Here is a 22,702-nt window from a genome sequence, read left to right as displayed (position 1 = left end):
TCTGTCAAACATTTGATTTTTAAACCGAGTGAGACTACAGAAGTAAAAGAGAAGACAGGGTTTGGATTTGGAGTTGTATTTTTATTGGCATTGCAAAGGTCACAAAAGAAAAATGTCACGTCTGCTGTCTTGCGGGTTCCCGATTGATCGGTGAAAAAGACAAGCATCCATTTCATATAAAAATCAAATCTGTAAAAATCAGCGTTTATACACTTAAAAACACCTGAAACCGATTTAATCAGCTTCGTCATGATCACAAACCATATAATAAACTCATAATAAACGGAAAAAAGATTTTAAAAGATCTCAGGCACTGAGGATGTGTGTTAGTTAAGACTGGTGAAAGAATAAGAACCAGTTTTTCTGGAATTTGCAATAGTCTAATATAATTATGTTGGATTTATGTCCAGAAAACTAGGTCCTCAGTGTTTAGATGAAAGTGAAGGAAAAAGCAAAATCATCAGCTCTTAATAAAATGATTTCCATGGAAGACACGAACTTGAATCATTCTCACTCACAAATGCAAACACCTTCTCATTAGTCACATCATAATCATGTATAAAACCAGATACTTGTGGTCCGGCTGGTCAAATCTGTCCTTCCCTACGACACTTCATTAAAGTCTGTGCACAGCACAAAGCCTCTTCAGCCCTGCAGATCATTTCTGAGTGCATTTTCAGTGAATGCAGGTGATTTTTGGCTGTGTGTGTCTCTCATTGGTACTGTAGGTAGTTCTTGAGCGTCTGAGGCAGTGGCAGAGACTGGATGTGATGGATTCGGTGGCGTCCCAAAGCCTGTCGTGCCGCCCTTCTGCACAGCTCCTTAAGGGGCAGAGGTTCAGCTGCAGGACAGAGCAGACATCAGTTAGGGTCAAGGGTCAAAGACCTCAAGCGATCATGTGAAAACACTCGTTAGGACTTCAAAGACCAGCACTGATTCTAGATAAGCTGAAGGATTTAAGTTGTGAAGTTGCAAAAGAATCATTAAAAAAAAAAGACAAATCACAAGAGAGGCAAGTTATATATAGAAGGAATGTAGAAAGGGGGGAAATCAGCTTGAATAACATTTGTTTTACTTTTTAAATATAGTATTGAAAACCATGACAAATCATTGTGAGGCATTAGTGGAACTTGAGAACGGACTATAAACACTATTTGTTGAAAGTTTGGGGTCAGTATGACTTAAGAAAATACTTTTATTCAGGAGGGATGCATTAAATTGTTCAAAAGTGACAGGAAAGACATTTATAATGCTACAAAAGATTTCTATTTCACATAAATGCTGTTCTTTAAAACTGAACAAAATTGGTTATCATTTCCAGAAAAATATTAAGCAGCAAAAACCTTTGCTTTTGTGGTAACTTTGATAATAATAAGAAAATCAGCATATCAGAAAGATTTCTGAAGGATCATGTGACACTGAGGACTTGAGTAATGATGCTGAAAATTCTTTGATCACAGGAATAAATTGCATTTTACATTTATATTACATTTAGCAGACGCTTTTATTTGCTCATAATTTTTAAACAATCAAATAGAAAACAGTTCCTTTTAATTGTAATAATATTTCATAATACTTATTTATTATTAAGACTTATTTCAAAAACACACACACAAAATAAATAATCTATATTCATACCAACCCCAAACACTTTAACAGTAGTGTATACTGGCTAAAGAAAAAAAAAGATCCTGCAGCACAGCAAGTGACAATATTCAATCATATTTAGATCAATTATAAGTGGGCTTTTGGGAGAAGAAAACATTTATAAAATGCTACTTATTTCTGTAAATTCATGGTCGGTGTTGCAACCATGCCTGCATTGCCTTTTCAGAGTTAGGTTTGGAATATGCTTGTGTGCATCATGCCAACAATATGGGAATAATTTCATAGGTGCATAATTTCTAAAAACTGCTTTTGCAGATAAGCACTAAATCTGTTGAACATAACAACATGTTGTTCCCAGCTACTACGAGGGGTTGCGCAATCACTCTCATCGTGACGCAAAAGCAAAGCTATGACGAGCATCTCTAAAGAGCTGGATGGAAATCAACACGTTGAAGTGAAGTGATGTGAGGCCAAGTATGGTGACCGATACTCAGAATATGTGCTCTGCTTTTAACACATCCTAGTGTGAACACACCCAGAGCAGTGCCCAAAGATGGTAATTATGGAAAACATGAGAAAAGGAGGGAAAACAAAGGCAGCAAAACCTGAAAATGATACTTACGGTCTAATCCGTTGACGTAGGTCATGGTGACCTCGCAGTGACCCCACACGGCACTGACGATTGGGTACAGCCTCTTCCCTTTCAGCCCGCGAAACGCTACGCCCAAGTATTTCCCATCGGCGCAGAATCCCAGCGTTCCCTCGTCCATGTCCAGAACCACCAGAATCTCTTCTGGCACCGAGAACGTCCCTTCATCCTCCTCGTCCTCGATAAACTCCGGGTACGACGGCGCCGGGCCGGTCCGGCTCTTCCTGTCATGGTAAAGTCGACCTCGTCCCAAGTCCCAACCCCAGGATTCAGCGTCGCTACCGACTAGTGCGGAATATCCGCCGGCTCGCAAGGGAGCCGAAGAAGACGCGACCCCAACAATGGCATGTGTGCCGCGCTGTCGTACAGGCCAGCGCAGAGTCCAAGCGTGCAAACCGCGGGTAAATCCTACTTTTCCCCGCACGCAGTCCGTGCTTTGGGCCACCGGGTGGCGGTGGAACGTGAGCCGGTCGTCGTCTTTGATGAAGAGGTTGAGAGAGCGGTCGTCTGGGTTCCAGGCGTGCTGATGCTGGATTTCCTGTCCCGCCGGCGGCATGTCCAACAGCAGCTCTAGACGGGCGGGTAACGGGATGCCGCAGCTACGGAGCGACGCACACACCGGCGGATACGCCAGCTCGCTCGTCTCCGGCTCATCGGCAGATTTCACCACACCTGACACCCTCTGCCCCATCACGGCCCAGCCACGGGCATCAACAACCACAGCCGGGGTTACCTCATGAGCAGGATGGACCAGAGAGCAGCAGCCAATCAGAAGAGACGGCACTGTCCCATACGCGAGACGTCGTCCAGAGCGGAGTGGGTGGCACTGTAGAGTAAAACAAAAGAGAGTAAGGAAGCTTGTTGTGACTTTTGAAACAAGACATGGTGTTTTGTTTTGTATTGCTGCACTTTAAATCAAACAAGTCGCAGACTAGGTGTGTCAATTCTGTGTTCACTTGGACTCTCCCTTGAACTCTCACGCACAACGATTTCATGATTCCTGACATGTCAATAAACAACAGAGGAAGGGCTTATTTTTGCTGGTTTGCACAGAACAGGAATAAAAAAAAAGGTAAAAAATTAGGATGAGCTACTAAATATTGAAAGCAATTTTTAAACTTTCTTTTGAATACGGTATTTTTGATAATACACTACTGTTCAAGAGTTTTAAATGTTTGTCGAGAGAGGTTTCTTCTGCTCAACAAGGCTACATTTATTTGAATGAAATCACAGTAAAAATGGTAAGGTGTTTTCTATTTGAATATATTTTAAAATGTAATTTATTTCTGTGATTGAAGCTGAATTTTCAGCATCATTACTTCGGTCTCCAGTGTCACATGATCTTCAGAAATCATTCTATTATGTAGATTTACTGGTCAGTTTCTTTTTATTATCAATGCTGAAAACAGCTGTGCTGCTTAATATTTTTGGGGTGGTAATGAAACTTTTTTCACGATTCTTTGATGAACGTAGTTTATTCAGCATTTTTTTTGAACTAGAAATCTTTGATAACCTTATAAAAGTCTTTACTGTCACATTGGATCAAAAAAAGTAACGAGTCCCAATATTTCAGATTCTTACATTTATATTATATAAGCTATATTTTTTTATTTTCTTTATATAAAAAAAATAAATAGAAATAAAACAAGGCTTACGGAAACAACTCCGTAAGAGTGAAAGCATTCATCTCAAATCTTTTTATGTCAATATGAATAATTTATACAGTATAACAGATTTGAAAATATAATGCAATACATTTAATAATAAAAAAAAAATATTTAGCTCAAAACTTAGTTCGACCCAGTATGGCTTCTGGCTTGAAATAGGAAAAGGCAAAGGGAAGTTGAAAATGTAAAGAAAATCAGTGGGCACTTGACTGAAGAGACACTTCTCTAGACTAATAAAGATAAGTTCACACACCATCTGAAGGAGCCGCTTGCACTCACACTCTACCAGGAGACTGACAAGATCTCTCCTGAAACTGAGAAGACTGCGGTTTCAAAAGAGCATGTGGATGGGAAGTGAATATTTCCTCCTGTTACTGAACAGAGATCCCAGGAGCCAAACCCTTGTCAGGAAATGAGCTGGACCGGTCTAAACCAAACAAACACACTTACATCTTAATAAACTAAGAGAGCAAGATTAAATACAGAACTGAAGAAAGTGATGAGAAAAGAAAACTGTTATTTCTATGAAAATCAAAAGTTAAATGTCGCCCAAAATGCAGCAACTAAACATGCAAGTTTATAAAAGGAGTGCTAGTAAAGAGAAAAGATGAGATGTCATCAAGGGGATGGCAAGTTAATGTTTTTAATTAAGGATTATGAAAAAAATCATTGTTAATTTTATTAGTGACTTTAACATTTAAATATTAAGAAATTAGGACTGCCATAAATATCTGTATTGCAATTTTACATTTGCATTGTAAAATAAATTATTTGTATTACTATTATTAATTTGTTACTTTTTTTTTTTACTTTATTTGTATTAAACATTTTTATTTGTTATTACTCCTACTACTTATTTTATTTTAATTATAATAAAAAATTCTATTAATATTAAAATTAGGCTTATTATTATTATTATTATTGTGGTTGTAACATTGATATATATAATTGTAATAATTTAATAAATAAATTGAATGCACTATGAATAAAAATAATAAACAACAACAAATAAATAGTTATTTTTATTATTATTTTTCTTTACTCAATTTTTTTGTCTTTTCAATCTTTATGTTTTTTAATTTATTACAATTACAACTTTTACTAATTATTGTTTTTATTTTGATAATAATGATTAGAATTATTAATATTATTATTATTGTGGTTGTGATATTGATATACAAATAATTTAATCAATATTATCAACAACAAATATATCGTTATTATTATAATATTGGTATACAAATTACAAAATGTTTGGCCAGTCCTACAAACTAGCACAGCAAATAAATAAATACATTTATAAACAAACAAATCCAACTGCTTCGAAAAGTAACAGCACACCTCTCCTCAACAAGACACATTACTTGAGGAATCATTCATGTGTGGAGCACAAACAGTGCAGCGTGAGTTACTAAAGCTCAATACTAAGTTCTAGAAGTGCGTTCGGATCATTAACTAGGAGCATAGCAATGAGAGCTATATGAAGAATAAGCGATTTTATCATATAAACATCTCCACACAACTAACAGAAGACAACACACACACACACACACACACAAGAACAAAGTCTGAGCTTACCCTCCAGGCATTGCAGAGCAGGAGAAGCGAGAGAAAATGAAAGAGAAATGAAAGGGGTAAAGCAGTTCACAGTGGAGCGATTCCAAAGCCGCTCTCCTCCCTCCACAGGCACCAAACACATGACTTTCCACTGCTCGCTCTCTCTCTACTCCCTCCTGACGACGGTGATTCACTGGAATAAACTGTGGTGTAAGTGTGAATAACTGAGCAAACACTCACCTTCCGGATCACTGCAGAACTGAAGGAGGATCCACGTCAGCCGGACGACTTTTATCAGGCCTCCAACTTCTGCACAGAGACAAAGAAGAGTTCTGTTAGGAGAAACGCTACCTGTGCCCAGCCAGAACCAGGAAGTGATAATTTCATCGGTCAGCACACACACACACACACACACACACACACAGCAGAAAAATAAGGTTATCATTTTCCATTTTTGTCTAAGCTAGGAGGTTTCCTTATTTATTTTCCTTTTTTGTGCACAAACAATGTTTGTTATGTTTCAATGTGTTAGCAAAATGTGTCCCGAGAAAGCCGTGTACCCAACATCCCCCCAATTACAGTTTGTGATTCACTTTCATAAGGCAAACATTGACCCACTGGCAAGAGTGAGCAGTCGTGCACATCTTAGTGGACACTCCAGCAGCTGGTCAAACCTGACTACAGGACAACCTCCATCTGTCACACCTGCATCATTCATTAAAAACATAGATCGAAAACAGTCAGATCTACATTGATGTGATGCATCTGCGACACAAGAGAGTTTATAACATTTTACATTTAATCATTTAGCAGACGCTTTTATCCAAAGCGACTTACAAATAAGAACATTAGGAGCAATCAGGTCAACAAGAGAACAACAACAGTATACAAGTGCCATGACAAGTCTCAGTTAGTCTAGCACAGAACACATAGCCAGGTTGATGTTGTTTTTTTAATATAATAATAATAATAATAATAATATGAAAAGACAAGAAAGGTTAACAGGTCTATAAATCACTGACACAGATTTGAGTACAGCCTCGATCAATTCATGACAGATCCCATCCCAACTTTAAATAAATTGTAACTCAAATAAACATATTATGCAAATGCATGAATTCTTATTTATTCCATAAATAATAAGTGTTTTCTCTCTAATGTATGTCAGTACCAAAAACAAGAAAGCTTAAAATGTTATGAAATACAAAAAATAAACTCTGTGCTTAAAAGCAGTCGTATACAATAAAAAGTCATTGTGAGTCAAACACAATAAAAATTTTGTATTAGTGAAGAAAGTTGTATTATACTGTGCACTGAGGGGTACACTGCATGAAAATAACACCTAAATCATAAATATGGCTGTGTGTTTTAATAAATAAATCAGCTGCATCTTTCACAATGAAAAACATAAAAAAATGATGGTTTGAAATTTGAATAAGAGGAAATTATGCCATATTATATTGTAAATGCTGTAAAGTGAAAAAATTGTTAGCAGTTTTATTTTACAGTAACATTACAATAGCAGGCTAATATTTCTTGTTTTATTTAATACTAATTATTATTATTATAATACTTAGCAACAATACCAACAATATTTAATATTAATACTATTATTATTAGCCATTAATATATCACAAAACTTTGAACAAATTGTGCAAAAAAAAAACCTTGAATTTGTTTTAAGCAATTGCACTCTAAAATAGCAATTGCATTTATTTTAATCAATCTATAAATCAGTAAAGAAACAAGCAAACAATTCACAAATATATTTTTCCTCAAATCGTGCTGCATTTTCTGCATAGCACTGATTTAGTAACTTTAGATGTTAAAACTTCATATACAAGAGCACCACATGTGGTCAATGACTTTCACAGCCAGTCACAATAAAGTTCAAAGGTCAGACAGAGTTCAACATCAGGTCAATGAAGACCTCTAAAGCTTTAAGCAAGACGTTTTTTGTGTGTGTTTCCGTGACGACCTTGTCCTCCATTTAACCCCATTCCAGAGAACACATCTTTGCATGACCCATAAAAAAAGTTGAAAATAGAACGAGATGAAAGAAAGAAGAAGAGGAAACAGTAGCTACTGGAGACTTCCTGCTTCCCTCTCTCCTACTGAGCATGCTCAAAAAGTGTGTTTGAGCTTGGCCTCAGCTGGAAGGAGGAATCAACACCAATGGAGTTTACAGCAGAAGAAAGAAGCTAAGAAAATGAAAAGTAGCCTTTTCATGAGGCGATTTGGTTGAGTGGACGATCAAAACTGTAACAGAAACAGGTGAAAGCAGGAGTCGACTGATTTCTCACTATTAAGAGTGAAAGTTGCTGTATTTAAACATTACTGCATTTGAAAACAGACTGTTTCCATTAACAATAACACAAGCCCAGGTGACCAAACACTACAATTTAAAAGGTGGATGATTTACACAATGCATGTCCAAAAAAATAATAATAATAATAAAAAAAATTCTGGATCATATTTCAACCCCAAAATATTAACTGTGTATTTCACAATGAAAATAAAGCCTATTATTTTAAATAAATAAATATAAATTCATTTTAAAGCAATACATTTATAACAATAAAAAATGTAAATATAATCGAAAATATTATTATTATTAAAGGTTTAGTTTACCCTCGAAGCATCCTAGGTGTATGTGACCTTTCTTTTTTCAGAATAATCAAATCAACTTTGCTCTTCCAAGCCTTTCAATTGGGGTAAGCAGGTTTTTGTGGTCAACAGTTCAGAAGACGTGAAATAAAGTGCGTGCATCTGTAATAAAACATCCCTCACACAGCTAATAAATGTAATAAACACTTTTTTTTCTCACTTCTGCTGACTGTTGGGAACCGGAAGACGTGTAGGTGGATGTTGTAGTACATCAGCGCTGTGTGGTTAGTGACGAGCACGGAGAGAGAAGAAAACTAAACTCTGGTCACGAATTTAGGCACAAAACAAGGATTTGTAAAGAGAAGCGTCGGAGGATTTCCAAATAAGCCAAGAGGAGACTAGTTTTCCTTTGCTAAAGTAAGGAAACTTTGTTTCCTTTGCTCCTTCATTTCCCAGAGTCGCGCACGCAACGCATACATCTTCCATCTTCAACCTGCAAGTCCTCCGGTTCCCAACAATCAGCAGAAGAAAAAAGGGTTTATTACGTTTGAAATCTGGATATTTATCTTACAAAAGCGCATGGATTCGCTACAGAGGGCCATTTTTTCACCCCTTGGAGTCGTGTGAGGGAAGTTTTATTACAGATGCACGCACTTTATTTCACATCTTCTGAACTGTTAACCACAAACACCCGCTTAACCCCACTGAAAGGCTTGGAAGAGCGAGGACATTTTTTATATAATTTCGATTGGATTATTCTGAAAGAGAAGTCACATACAACTAGGATGCTTCGAGGGTGAAAAGAAGATGGACGAATTTTCATTCTCGGGTGAACTTGCCTTTTAATTTGGCTTCCTGAAAACATAATTTTACTATTATAAAAATTAAATGAATATTTTTTTATAAAATTAAATAAATATAACATCAATAATAAATGTGCCAGTCAAGAAAAGTGCAAACGTCACAACGCAGAAAACTACTGACAAACAGTCTTTTCCAACAGCTTGCAACTCTTTTAAGCAAAACGAAAGAACAGCATCATCAAACCCTTAAGACTAAATTCAAAGTCAGATCAAGTGGTCAGTAAGAAAATACGGTGTTAACGCTTTCAAAACTTCTTGGGTTGCACAGAATAAAGAAAGTCATACAGGTTTATAGTGACATGAGGATGAGTATAAGATTACATAATAAACATTTTATTTATTCCTTTAAAAGTGTGATGCTGATTTTGATAGACATATGTCAAGTCTTTATTTGATAAACTCACCTTTTGATCATTAGAAGGACATGAAGCTCGAACCCTTTGTTTAAACTCAAACAAACACATGTACACACACTTCTCAGAGCTTGTTTGCATAAGGGTTGAGTAAGGTATCCACAATGAATAACGAACATATGCAAATTCCATAGGTAACAGGAAGTGGGCAGGATTTTAAAGACAAAAACAGATGAGACAAAGGGAATGGAAAGAACTTTGCAGAAGTGACAACGGCCCCAAACTAGGAAACAACATCATTCAGTATCTGAATCACTGCTGACATACACAAAAGATGAAATCAGAAGCTTTTAATAGAGTCTCCCCCTCACTGATCACCTCTGATTAGGTCACGCATTTCACAATATTCCGAAACTGAGACAAATAGAGGGTACAGGAAAGAAAACCCCATGATTAGATTATCTCTGTACCTCTTTCCACTGTGACCTTTGCACGTAAATACTGAAGATGACACACAAACCTATTTTCAAAATATACTATTTCATATGCATTGCCTGACAGACAACTTTTGTTCATTTTCTTTCCTCCACAAAAACCGTTAAACACGCATAAACATTTGTGCACGCGAAACAATGCGTTTTAAAGGTGTATAAGGCCAGATATGTTTCCTGCATGTTGAGGGGTTAAAGTGGCTGAATATTTTCATCATAAAATCATGTATAACATGGTCTAGAACCAGACCGCACAATCGCAATACGACACAATACTGTCTTGCGGCTTCAGCTCCTTTGAAACAATCTAAAGCACAAACACAAACAAACCAGCCACGCGCTGCTCTACTTACTCTCGCGAGAATCCCTCGGAGCTCCAGCGCAGACAAAAACACTTACCGCAAGTGTCGATATTTGTATTTTAGACTGTATACGTGTATGTATAACACGGGGGGTTTCTATAAAACAAACTTAAAAGCTAAAAAAAGAACAGGCACGCGTTTTCTCGGTCGCATCCGGCGAAGAGAAGCAGAGCAGCCAGACGGCTTTTGTTCCGCGAGCTAGCTGCTGGCTGACGTCACGCCAGGCCAGTGCGAGTTGATTGGCCAAGTCGACGCGGGGGCGGTGACGAGTATGGCAAGCCGCAATGACTTTTTTCACTCTCAGGATATGAATTCTTGATATGAACAATTAATTTTTTACTAGTTAAAATTTTTATTCTTGATATCAGGAATTAGATTTCTACTAGTAAAATTTGCCATTTTTGATATCTGCAATTACTTTCCACTAGTAACAATGTTAATTCCTGATATCAACAATTATATTTTCACTAGTTAAAATGCAAATTCTTGATATCAGGAATTACATTTCAACTAGTAAAAATTATAATTGTTGATATCTGTAATTGTATTTTCACTAGTTAAATGTCACCATAGACTGCCATTCAAATTTAATTGTTGATATCAGAAATTTATTTCTTAAAAGTTCAAATTCAGATTTCAGAAATGCTATTCTTACTAGTAAAAACTTTTGTTTTTGATATCAGTAATCCCCTGGTTACTAGTACATACATTTATTCTTGATATCAACAATTTAATTCTTGTTATCAACAATTTAATTGTCATAAGTGAAAATGTTCATTTCTGATATCATGAATGTGATTGTTCCTAGTAAGAAAGCCATTTTAGATATCAGAAATGACCCTCCCAATTGTTGATATCAGAAATGAACATTGTCACTAGTGACAATTAAATTGTTGATATAAAGGATTAACATTTCAACTAGTGAAAACTGAATTGCTGATATCAAGTATGTATCCTGCGAATGAATAAAAGTCAATAAGGCTTGCCTATTGCCATTCCCAGGATATAAATTATTGATATCAAGAATTATAATTTTTACTAGTAGAAATATAATTCCTGACATCAAGAATAAACATTTTAACTATTGAGAATTGAATTGTTGATATCAAGAATATCCTGAGAATTAAAAAACGGTTTGCCATAGACGAGAGCATGAACATTCTGTTAGTGATGTGAGAAACGAAGCTTTTCGAAACTGAATAATTTGAAACAAATGATTCGTGAACACGTAAAATGATTCAAAGCCATCGAAACACCAGACTGGCTGCACCTGCTGATCAAAACGGTGTAAATGCAACACAACTAAGCTATAGATTTTTACATTTAGTGTCCAGTTTATTTTAATTTGTTTATTTTTTCTTGTCCATGTCTTAATGATGGGGCTTTCAGTCGAAGAATAAAAATATAAGATTCAAGTGATTCAAAACATTTGCAGTCCCCCAACATAACAGAAAAAAACTTTCACAATTCTTGTGGCATTTTACATTTACATTTATTCATTTAGCAGATGCTTATATCCAAAGTGACTTACAAATGAGGAATACAAGTGATTCAAGGGAACACATGAAGTGCTCCTAATAGTTTCAGCTGTTCAGATGTTAAACAACTCAAGTTTATTGAAGAAAACATTTGCTCTCAGTGCCACAGAATAAAGCTTATATAGGTAAAAGGCTTATGTTGCAGAAGCAATATTATACATTTTTATTCTTCAGTGCAACCTTTTCTTTGTCTGTTATAATGTTTTGTTTTTCTTCATGTTGTTTTGCACCATCTCAGTTTTAAACATATGTAGAAACACTGCAATTATTGATGCCGATCTAAATGTATGAATATTTGTCATGCCCTTAAAAAACCTGAACTAACTGGAGGAATGGATGGGACTCGATGGAAAATGCTTTTTCATATGAAGCACTAAAGAGTTTGAATGTTTAAAACTGTCTCCACACTGAGTACAAATGTACGGCTTCTCTCCGGTATGAATTCGTTCATGTGATTTCTGTTGTGAAAACTGAGGGAAACTCTTCTCACAGTATGAGCACTTGTACGGTTTTTATCCAGTGTGAATTCTTTGGTGGTATTTCAGTTGGCCAGATGTAGTAAATCTCTTTCCACACTCACTACACAAATGATCTTTCGCACCGGTGTGTATTTTCTGATGCCGATTACAATTGACTAACAGCGGAAAACTCTTCCCACAATAAGAACACACATAAGGCCTCTCGTTCGTATGGATTATCAGGTGTTTTATCAGATTTGTTGAAGAATAAAACTCTTTACCACACTGATCACAGTTAAATGGCTTTTCTCCAGAGTGAACATGCATATGATAATTGAGAATAGTTGATTGTGTGAAGCTCTCTCCACACTGAGTGCACTGGTGCGGCTTCTCTCCAGTATGAACTCGCTCGTGTGATTTCAGATTTCCAGGTTGAGAGAAGCTCTTGTCACAATATGAGCACTTGTAAGGTTTTTCTCCAGTGTGAATTCTCTGATGCTGCTTCAGCTGTCCAACTGTAGTAAAGCTCTTCCCACACTCACAACACACATGATCTCTCACTTCATCGTGTGTTTTCTGATACTGATTACCAGTGTTGGGGAGTAACTAGTTACATGTAACGCCGTTACGTAATTTAATTACAAAATTAATGTAACTGTAATTAGTTACAGTTACTAAGAAAAAATGAGTAATTAAATTACAGTTACTTATGAAATTTTTAACGATTACAAAGGGGATTACATTTGAATATTTACACACATCCACATACAGATTTAACTGATTCTTTCCCAAATTGCACTGAATATTCTGAGACATACCACCCTAATAATTTCCAGGATGCGGAAATACAGTCTGGTTCGTAGAATCCAGTCATAAAAACGGAATGCCTAACGCGAACGGAATATGCCACATTTTGGATGACTAAATCAAAAGTAGGTCAGTACACTTGAATCAAAACATGACATGGACTAGTGTCTGTAAATATTAAGCCCCAAAGATGCAATATATGACTTGCACATTCTGCGTGTCTGTGGAAATCAGGCGCGGACTGGACACCGGGAGAACCGGGACAATTCCCGGTGGCCTGGCAGATGATTTGCCCCTCTATTTTAATATTGTTATTGTATAATTGCACGCCGAATGTACTAAAGCCATCATTTGCGAATCCGCCATTTGATAATTAAATCTCTAATAAATCATGAATTGTTAGTCATGACTCGCGCGCTCTCCGCCAAACGGTTTGGATCAGACTCAGAGTAATCAATGCGAGAGAGAGAGAGAGAATAAAGTGGACTGCTGGAGCAGAGAAGCAGAACTCCTGTTCAGGGTTTCGGGTCAGTTTCATCTCTGTAAAGATGCTTTTTTGTCTTTGTTTTTTTTATTTATTTTATCTAGCAGCAGCACGTTGCTCATCAGTCATCACTCAAAATACTATATAAAGGACATTATTATCTGTTGTAATGTTACAGTAGTAATTAGCTGAAAAAAAAATCAGATTTTTTTTTAATAGATTTAGGGGGAGCTACGACAGACAACAACACAACCCTTACGAAAATTAACATTTTAATATTTAACTATAAATCCAGAGAAAATGGTTACTATTGTTTAACTGTGGTAACCAAAAATTTAAAATTATTTTACAAATGTATTTATTTAAAAATAAATACAAATCCATTTGCAAAAAAACAAAAAAAAAAACAAGGTTATTTTACTTTTATATAGGCTAATAAAAGCATGGTTAATTTTTGTAAGGGAAAAACATGACTCGTGTACAGTATTAGGATTTTTCGATAAAGATATTGTAGTATTGTAGAGTATTGTATTGTAAAGTATAGTTTTGTTCAATCTTGAGTATTAAAGTCATAAGAGAGATGGATAACAGGGCAAAATAAAGAGACTGAAGAGAAAAATGGAAGTGAAGGTGCAGTACAGGATAGAACTTTTAATTATTTAGCATGTCCCCAAATTAAAGATTTAAACCTTTTTTTTATGTCAGGTCCATACAAAAAATAGTTTTGTCCATGAATTTGTTTCTATGAGTTTGAATTTTCCAGTCTGAATTTTTTTCCCAGTCCGCCCCTCCTGTAAATTAATGGCAAAGACATGGTTTCATTTACTACATAGGCCTACTGAAGCTCGCAGTGTTTTCAACCTCTGCTGCCTCAATATAGGAGTACACGAGCACATAAACATAATTTTTTAGAACTGCTCTGTGTCACTTCATGTGCATTTTACTTATTTTGAGAAAACTATCATCATATACAAAGAGAAAGCTGTTTAAAAAAAAACACCAATGTTTCAGGAGTTTATTACACAGAATACGTCACATGCTTATTAGAAAACTGTATTTAAGTTGATGTATATGCTTTTATTTATTATTCTTTAATTTTCACAAATTAGTAATCAAAAAGTACTCAAAAGTAATTAGTTACATTACTTTAATAAAGTAATTGAAAAAGTTACACTACTATTACATTTTAAACAGGGTAACTTGTAATCTGTAACCTATTACATTTCCAAAGTAACCTTCCCAACACTGCTGATTACAACAGTTAAGCCGAGAGAAACTCTTTCCACAGACAGAACACACATAAGGTTTATCATCCAAATGAAGTTTCAGGTGAACTTTTAGATTTGATAACAAGGAATATTTTTTACCACACTTATCACAGTTAAATAGCTTTTCTCCAGAGTGGTGCCACATATGATTACTGAGACCTGATTTAAGTCTGAAACTCTTTCCGCACTGTGAGCAGGTGTGCTGCTTCTTTAATTTTCTTCTTCGAGTTTTGAAGTTACAATGATCCTCTTCTTTATTTAGTTCTTGTTTTTGCTGTTTCACCTCCATCTGATCTAAAATAAACACATGAAATTGTTAAAAACGGTTCAAGTGACGCTGATTCAAGAGCAGAAAGCAACAGAATGTCTGTAAGTATCAGATTTTTTGAAATGCAAAAGGGTAGTTCTATCATTTCATTGAGAATACAAAGTGTGGATGACAACTGCAATAGGTATGATGCATTTTCTGTATTATTTATCATTGGTATATTGCTTATTATTTCACTGATCTGGGGTGCGTTTCCCAAAACTATAGTTGCTAACCTGTTGGCTATGGGAATTGCATTGTTAGCAACTATGGTTTTGGGAAAAGCACCCCTGGTGAACTTAAGCTTTTACCTTTTTGATTCTCATCCATTAATAATAAAGACTCAAACAGACACCAACCTGTTTGTTCCTCAGTATCTTCGTGATTCATTCTGGATGTTTCTGGATCGCTCATGTCATCAATCTCCTCTTTAATGAACTCAGTCTTTACCATAGTATGTTACAGAGCTAGAGTTCCTCTTCTGATAGGATGATGGGAATATTGCTAACCTTCATTGGTGGACTGTTGTGGGATGGACACCAGATCTACCAAATTCAGAAAAATTTACACTGAATTACTTTCATTTTAGAGACTCACTCTATACTCAATATAAAAATAAATGATTATTCAGTGCTCTGGTAGTTTACAGATCAGAGAATGTACAATTATGCAATAAAAAAATGAATTATAAATTTTTTAAAGAAACGATATTTCTAGTAACATTTAAACGAAACCTTCACAATGATACAGAAGTGCACGCTTACTAAGAGCCTGTGAAAAACATATTACTAACATATTACACTGTAATTAGTTTCATTACATTCGGATTTCAGTTCTCGAGCTGGTTAATGTTTATAAACTCTGTAACTTGACATCATCTCTCACATCAGACACAAGTATTCACACTAGTTCTTCTTTCACGAACGTTAAAAACAACCCTTAGCTTTAGCTGGTGGGTTGCCAGATGTGCGAAACAAAACCAACCAATCTCTAATTAATATATTCGCAGTGGTTTCGTTTTGTTTTGGCTTACCGCTGTTTATAACCCCAGTAGAAATAGTTTTCGGGGAGATCGCTTTAATTTGCGTGCTTTTAAAAACATCAGTTTAGTTCCGCGGAACAGTTTAAAAGTATTCCTGAAAAAACGCGGACATGGCAACACACAACTCTCTTCTGCGAATCTTCTGTTTGTTCTTTTGTATCTGCGTGGAAAACTTTAAATCGCTTCAGCGCGTTACTGCCACCTATTGGACATTTCTGGTAACACACACGCTGCATATACTTTTATATAACCTTTTTTGGGGAATCTCAACTAATTTAAGTATGCAGTAAAACCTAGTCATTCTTTTTTCAGAAATATAATTTATTTGTCATTGTGTGAGATGTAGGCTACAGGTCAAAATAATTAAATGTTTTTCACCAAGGCAGTAAACCTTGGAAATGTTAGTTATTTACAATTTAAATTATTGTTCTACTTTTTTGTTGACACAGCTGCTTACTACTATCCATGTAATTGTGCATATTATTTTTGTCTGTCGGTGTATTGATCTGTCTCAGTAAACATTTACCTGCTGTTGATATCTGTATCTAAAAGTGATAAACAACAATATTCAACTTGACAAAACTGACATTCTTGTATAGACAATTCTTTTATTTTAATAGCAATGTTATAGTAATGCCCCTCTTCAGCTGCAAGCGGACTGGTCTCATTCGTCATGTCCGAGGAGGACATTATCATCAACGATGTCACCGCTGACGACTCTGTGTCCTTGACAGCGTCAGAAACGTAGGAATGGGGAGATTCTGGCAAGGAGCCCGAAGTAGCCCCTCCCCCCCAGGAGCCAAAGCTGAAGCCAGATGCCGAGCTTATCCACGTCCTCGCAAAGGCTGTGGAGGATCTGGGCCTCGATTGATCAGCTGTGGACGAGCCCACCCATGGATTACTGGACGAATGGTTCCTGCCAGAGACCCACCAGCAATCTTCCCGTCAGCGCCCAGCCCGGTTCTTGCTAGCCGTCCACGACGAGCTTACCAGGACGTGGCGAGCCCCTTACTCGGCACAGGTAAACCTCTCTACTCCAGCAGCTCTCACCACCGTCGACTCGCCAGTCTCACCAATAGGGCTATTCGGCTCCACTGTATACGGGTCCACTGAGCAGTTTTCAGAGGCTCACAAAATGTTTCACTCCTCCCTAGACTCAGCAGGCAGCGAGAAGAGTGCCGCTGCTCAGCCTAAAAAGCCAGCGCAGCATCAGTCTCAGCTGAAGACGGCGCCTGGGTTGAAACAGCACTCCATGTCAGCGAAACGCTTTCCTTTCCCGAAGTGTCAAGGTCCCCACCCAGCTGAGCTGGACCCCGAGCCGCCGAAGCCATCCTGAGGTGCTAGAGAGGAAAAGGAGGGGCCCGTTCTCGCCTCGGTTGGAACGCCCACTAAAACAGCTCACCTTCACTCATCACCTCTTGGAACACCTCTGAGAGATGGAGTTTCATTCTCAGCGGGTCACGTCATGCAGGTGCAGCGCATATGCAAATATTTTACCGCTGTGATGGCAGACCCAAATACTTTAAAGAGAAAAATGTATCATCCTCTTTCAATCAGTTATATGAATATAGACTACCTGCTTTTCAAGGTGAGCTCTAATTCGAGAAAATTAAACCTCTCACCTATCATTATACGGTTTGAGCAGCCATTCCGGGAATCTCGAGATGAGTTATGGAAACAATTCAGCGAGGCTACTCACTACAGTTTGCTCGCAGACCACCCCGCTTCAGAGGCCTTGTTCAAACTTCTGTCCCGGACAATAAAGCTTTTGTTTTCCGGCAGGAGGTGCAAGCACTGCTTGCAAAAGGGATTGTGGAAAAAGTCCCCCCATCAAACAGTGACTAAGGATTTTTCAGCCGCTATATCCTCATCCCAAAGAGAGACAGCGGGCTCAGAACAATTCTAGATCTCAGACATCTGAACAGCTCACTTTTGCACAGGTCGTTCAAGATGATGAAGGTCAAAAAGATTCTTGCGCATGGAGGATGGTTTTTTGACCATGAATTTGAAAGATGCTTACTTTCACATCCACATAACCCCCGTCACAGACCGTTCTTAAGATTCGCATTCGAGGTAGTGGTTTATCAGTATGCAGTTCTTCCATTTGGACTGTCCCTTTCCCCACGCACTTTTACGAAGTGCATAGACGCAGCTCTGTCCCCTCTCAGGCAGAGGGGAATCCGCGTATTGATCTACATCAATGATTGGCTAGTTCTAACCAGATCAAAATCAGAACTGAACGTTCAAAAAGAGCTGCTGCTCAGTCACTTAGTGTGTCTCCTGTTGGTCATCAACCCACGCAAGAGCCAGCTGTTGCCCAGATGATGAACTGTCTTTATGGGAACGGTTCTAGACTCTGCCCTGATGCGAGCATGGATCTCGCCAGATTGATCCCTGACGATTCAGTGGATGACGGCTTCCCTCAAACTGGGGACGACACGCCCCTGAGGGTTTTTCGGAGGCTGCTTGGCCTTATGGTCACTGCAACCTCTCTAACTCCACTGGGCTAGGTCCACATACGGCCCCTCCAGTTTTGGCTAAAAGCCAGAGTCTCGCCCCACGCTTGGTGATTGAAATGATTTCTGGTCAGGGTGGACCACCACTGTATCGACGCTGTGGCCCCCTGGAGGACCTCTCACCTGTTTCAGACAGGAGTGGGGATGGGCGTGGCCTCCATAAGGAATGTGATCACAACAGACACGTCCAACTCAGAGTGGAGCGCGCTGTTGGAGGGCAATCCGGCATTTGGCTCCTGGACAGCTCAGCAGCGGTGCCTACATATCAACTGCCTGGAAATGTTGGCGGCTCCTTAGCCCTGAATTCCTTCCTTCCGGCCATCAAAGGCCACCACATCCTGGTCTATTCAGACAGCACGATAGTGGTCTTTGGGAAGGCAGAGGTTGACCTCTTCACCTCGGAAGACAACTCTCATTGCACAACATTTTTCTCAAACCGAGAGATGCCCTCACCCACGACTGGCCCCTGGCTCGCCTGTGTGCATTTCCTCCTATCGCCCTGATTCTACAGATCATCAGGCAAGTCAAGGAGACCAAATGCTTCTCCTCTTAGTAGCTCTGCTCTGGAAGAACCAGGCTTGGTTTCTAGAGCTAATGCAGCTCGTGACGATGGCCCCATGGCCCAGTGCTCTAATACTTGGCTTGCAGAGCAGCATGTAATTGTAGCTTGTAGTGACTGGATTCATTTCCAATACATAACGAGAATGTCACACTACAAGTTGCATGAATCGATGATCATTGCTTCAGTCGAATTATCTGATGAATGGTGCTACGGGTAGAGGTTGACAAAGATGTGTAGCACATTTATTAGATATTTCCGTATTGCAAGTGGAAAGCTGTTTTGGGGACGAATCAAGGAAATCACAAGATACATATGGAACAAAATTAATACAATCAACATGGGAAAACTGGGACATGGAACACGTGGGGAACAAAACACAAGTCACAGGACTGACAATATAAACATAGCTTATGATAATTGTATTTTTGATAATAATAATATAATAGCAACAGATAATATAATAGCAATAGATAATTATATTTTTGCCTTTATACAGCCTAAAGACAACTTCTATTCTGCCGAGAAATCTGTAGATTTAGAAAACTGTCCAAAGTCAAAAATTAAGAATTTAAGCTAAAAACTTAAATGGGAGGAATCATTTCATAATGACGAATGACTGATTGTTGGGTTTTGGTATAATTGGTGTCCAATCTCTTTTAATTTGGGTATGGTTTCTTGATCATGTCTTAATAAGTGGGCTTTAAGTCAATGATTCAAAACATTTGCAGTCCCCCAACATAATAGAAAAAACCTTCACAATTCTTGTGGTACTTTACATTTACATTTTATTCATTTAGCAGACGCTTTTATCCAAAGTGACTTACAAATGAGGAATACAAGTGATTCACAAGAACACATGAAGTGCTCGTTATACAAAGTTTCAGCAGTTCAGATAAAAAAAAACGTGTTTATTGTAGCTTATACATTTACTTAATCTGAATCTAACATTATTTAACATTTAAATATGCTTATATAGGGAAAAGGCTTATAAATTGCCGAAGCACTCGTATTTTATTGACTTTTACATATACATTTTTAATCTTCAGTGCCACCTGTTTCTTTGTCAGTTATAATGTTTTGTTTTTCTTCATGTTGTTTTGCACCATTCTCAGTTTTAAACATATGTAGAAACACTGCAATTATTGATGCCGATCTAAAGGTATGAATATTTGTCATGTCTTTAAAGCACCTGAAAACTAACTAACTGGAGAAATGGATGGGACTCGATGGAAAATGCTTTTTCATATGAAGCACTAAAGAGTTTGAATGTTTAAAACTGTCTCCACACTGAGTACAAATGTACGGCTTCTCTCCGGTATGAATTCGTTCATGTGTTTTCTGATGTGACAACTGAGAGAAACTCTTCTCACAGTATGAGCACTTGTACGGTTTTTCTCCAGTGTGAACTCTTTGGTGACATTTTAGTTGGCTAGATGTAGTAAATCTCTTTCCACACTCACTACACACATGATCTTTTTCACCGGTGTGTAATTTCTGGTGATGATTAAAACTGAACAACACTGAAAAACTCTTCCCACAATAAGAACACACATAAGGCTTCCCGTTCGTATGGATTCTCAGGTGTCTTTTCAGTTGTGATGATGAATAAAACTCTTTACCACACTGATCACAGTTAAATACCTTTTCTCCAGAGTGAATGTGAAGATGATCACTGAGAACTGTTGAATATTTGAAACTCTCTCCACACTGAGTGCATTGATACGGCTTCTCTCCAGTATGAACTCGCTCGTGTGATTTCAGATTTCCAGGTTGAGAGAAGCTCTTGTCACAATATGAGCACTTGTAAGGTTTTTTTCCAGTGTGAATTCTCTGATGCTGCTTCAGCTGTCCAACTGTAGTAAAGCTCTTCCCACACTCACAACACACATGATCTCTCACTTCATCGTGTGTTTTCTGATGCCGATTACAACAGTTAAGCTGAAAGAAAGCCTTTCCACAGACAGAACACACATAAGGTTTCTCATCTGAATGAAGTTTCAAGTGAACTTTTAGATTTGATATCGAGGCATATTTTTTACCACACTTATCACAGTTAAATAGCTTTTCTCCAGAGTGGTGCCACATATGATTACTGAGACCTGATTTAAGTCTGAAACTCTTTCCGCACTGTGAGCAGGTGTGCTGCTTCTTTAATTTTCTTCTTCGAGTTTTGAAGTTACAATGATCCTCTTCTTTATTTAGTTCTTGTTTTTGCTCTTTCACCTCCATCTGATCTAAAATAAACATATTAAATAGTTAAAAATAGTTCAAGTGAAGCTGATTTAAGAGCAGAAAGCAACAGTACGTCTGTAAGTATCAGATTTTTTTAATGCTAAAGTGTAGTTCTGTCATTTCCTTGATAATACAATCAAAATGTGGATGACAACTGCTATAGTTATGATGCATTGTCTGTTTCATTTATCATTGATATATTGCTTTTTATTTCACTGACACTACATCGTGTGAACTTAAGCATTACTTTTGTTTCTCATCCATTAATAATAAAGACTCAAACAGACACCAACCTGTTTGTTCCTCAGTATCTTCGTGATTCATTCTGGATGTTTCTGGATCGCTCATGTCATCAATCTCCTCTTTAATGAACTCAGTCTTTACCATAGTATGTTACAGAGCTAGAGTTCCTCTTCTGATAGGATGATGGGAATATTGCTAACCTTCATTGGTGGACTGTTGTGGGATGGACACCAGATCTACCAAATTCAGAAAAATTTACACTGAATTACTTTCATTTTAGAGACTCACTCTATACTCAATATAAAAATAAATGATTATTCAGTGCTCTGGTAGTTTACAGATCAGAGAATGTACAATTATGCAATAAAAAAATGAATTATAAATTTTTTAAAGAAACGATATTTCTAGTAACATTTAAACGAAACCTTCACAATGATACAGAAGTGCACGCTTACTAAGAGCCTGTGAAAAACATATTACTAACATATTACACTGTAATTAGTAATAAACCGGGTCACACACTGCGTTTCATTTCATTCGGATTTCAGTTCTCGAGCTGGTTAATGTTGATAAACTCTGTAAATCGACATTTTCTCTCACATCAGACAAAAAAATATTCTACACCAGTCCTTCTTTCACGAACGTTTAAAACAACCCCTAGCTTTAGCTGGTGGGTTGCCAGATGTGCGAAACAAAACCAGCCAATCGCTAATGAATATTAGCCTATACGCCGTGGTTTCGTTTTGTTTTGGCTTACCGCTGTTTATAACCTCAGTAGAAATAGTTTTCGGGGAGATCGTATTTTTAAAAACAACAGTTTAGGTACGCGGAACAGTTTAAAAGTATTCCTGAAAAGACGCGGAATTGGCAACATACAACTCTCTTCTGCGAAACAGCTGCGAATTCTCTGTTTGTTCTTTTGTATCTGTGTGGAAAACTTTAAATCGCTTCAGCGCATTACTGCCACCTATTGGACATTTCTGGTAACACACACGCTGCATATACTTTCATATAACCTTTTTTGGGGAATATCAACTCCAAGTATGCAGTAAAACCTAGTCATTATTTTTCAGAATTATATATTTTTT

The 22,702-nt window shown here is 37.4% G+C and overlaps 2 protein-coding genes, 1 long non-coding RNA gene and 1 pseudogene across 7 annotated transcripts; all 4 read right to left on the bottom strand.

Annotated features, from left to right (window-relative positions):
- Positions 1–60: 60 nt before the first annotated feature.
- LOC132107733 (SPRY domain-containing SOCS box protein 4-like) lies at positions 61–10,356 on the bottom strand. The gene is made up of 4 exons (XM_059513905.1): positions 10,149–10,356; positions 5,722–5,790; positions 2,231–3,083; positions 61–841 (listed from the first exon to the last, which is right to left on the bottom strand). The coding sequence occupies exons 3-4, from the start codon at positions 2,946–2,948 to the stop codon at positions 714–716; spliced, it is 846 nt and encodes a 281-aa protein (XP_059369888.1). The 5' UTR covers positions 2,949–3,083; positions 5,722–5,790; positions 10,149–10,356; the 3' UTR covers positions 61–713.
- Positions 10,357–11,624: 1,268 nt separating this feature from the next.
- Positions 11,625–14,745, bottom strand: LOC132107577 (gastrula zinc finger protein XlCGF7.1-like; annotated as a pseudogene).
- A 21-nt stretch (positions 14,746–14,766) lies between these two features.
- On the bottom strand, positions 14,767–15,989 carry LOC132107741 (uncharacterized). Its single transcript, XR_009424351.1, has 3 exons — positions 15,820–15,989; positions 15,379–15,541; positions 14,767–15,006 (listed from the first exon to the last, which is right to left on the bottom strand). It is a non-coding gene; the product is annotated as an uncharacterized LOC132107741 (long non-coding RNA).
- A 4,178-nt stretch (positions 15,990–20,167) lies between these two features.
- On the bottom strand, positions 20,168–22,473 carry LOC132107729 (zinc finger protein 501-like). Of its 5 annotated transcripts, none has more exons than XM_059513900.1 (3): positions 22,372–22,473; positions 21,665–21,814; positions 20,168–21,373 (listed from the first exon to the last, which is right to left on the bottom strand). In XM_059513900.1, exons 2-3 carry the CDS (start codon positions 21,756–21,758, stop codon positions 20,340–20,342), a joined length of 1,128 nt encoding a protein of 375 aa, XP_059369883.1. In that variant the 5' UTR covers positions 21,759–21,814; positions 22,372–22,473; the 3' UTR covers positions 20,168–20,339. The 5 variants fall into 5 exon arrangements, with proteins under 5 accessions (XP_059369883.1, XP_059369881.1, XP_059369882.1 ...); XM_059513898.1 differs by having other exon boundaries at positions 22,106–22,421; XM_059513899.1 differs by having other exon boundaries at positions 22,137–22,421.
- Positions 22,474–22,702: the final 229 nt, after the last annotated feature.

The sequence above is a fragment of the Carassius carassius genome, chromosome 28 (assembly GCF_963082965.1).
Source record: "Carassius carassius chromosome 28, fCarCar2.1, whole genome shotgun sequence".
Classification (NCBI taxonomy): Eukaryota; Metazoa; Chordata; class Actinopteri; order Cypriniformes; family Cyprinidae; genus Carassius; species Carassius carassius.
This window is presented reverse-complemented; position numbering and strand designations above follow the sequence as displayed.

Coding starts and splice junctions, on each gene's coding strand:
- LOC132107729 (XM_059513900.1), bottom strand. CDS start 21,758: ATGGTAAAGACTGAGTTCATTAAAGAGGAGATTGATGACATGAGCGAT. Junction 21,374..21,664: donor AGATACTGAGGAACAAACAG/GTTGGTGTCTGT, acceptor TGTTTATTTTAG/ATCAGATGGAGGTGAAAGAG.
- LOC132107733 (XM_059513905.1), bottom strand. CDS start 2,948: ATGGGGCAGAGGGTGTCAGGTGTGGTGAAATCTGCCGATGAGCCGGAG. Junction 842..2,230: donor CTACGTCAACGGATTAGACC/GTAAGTATCATT, acceptor TCTGTCCTGCAG/CTGAACCTCTGCCCCTTAAG.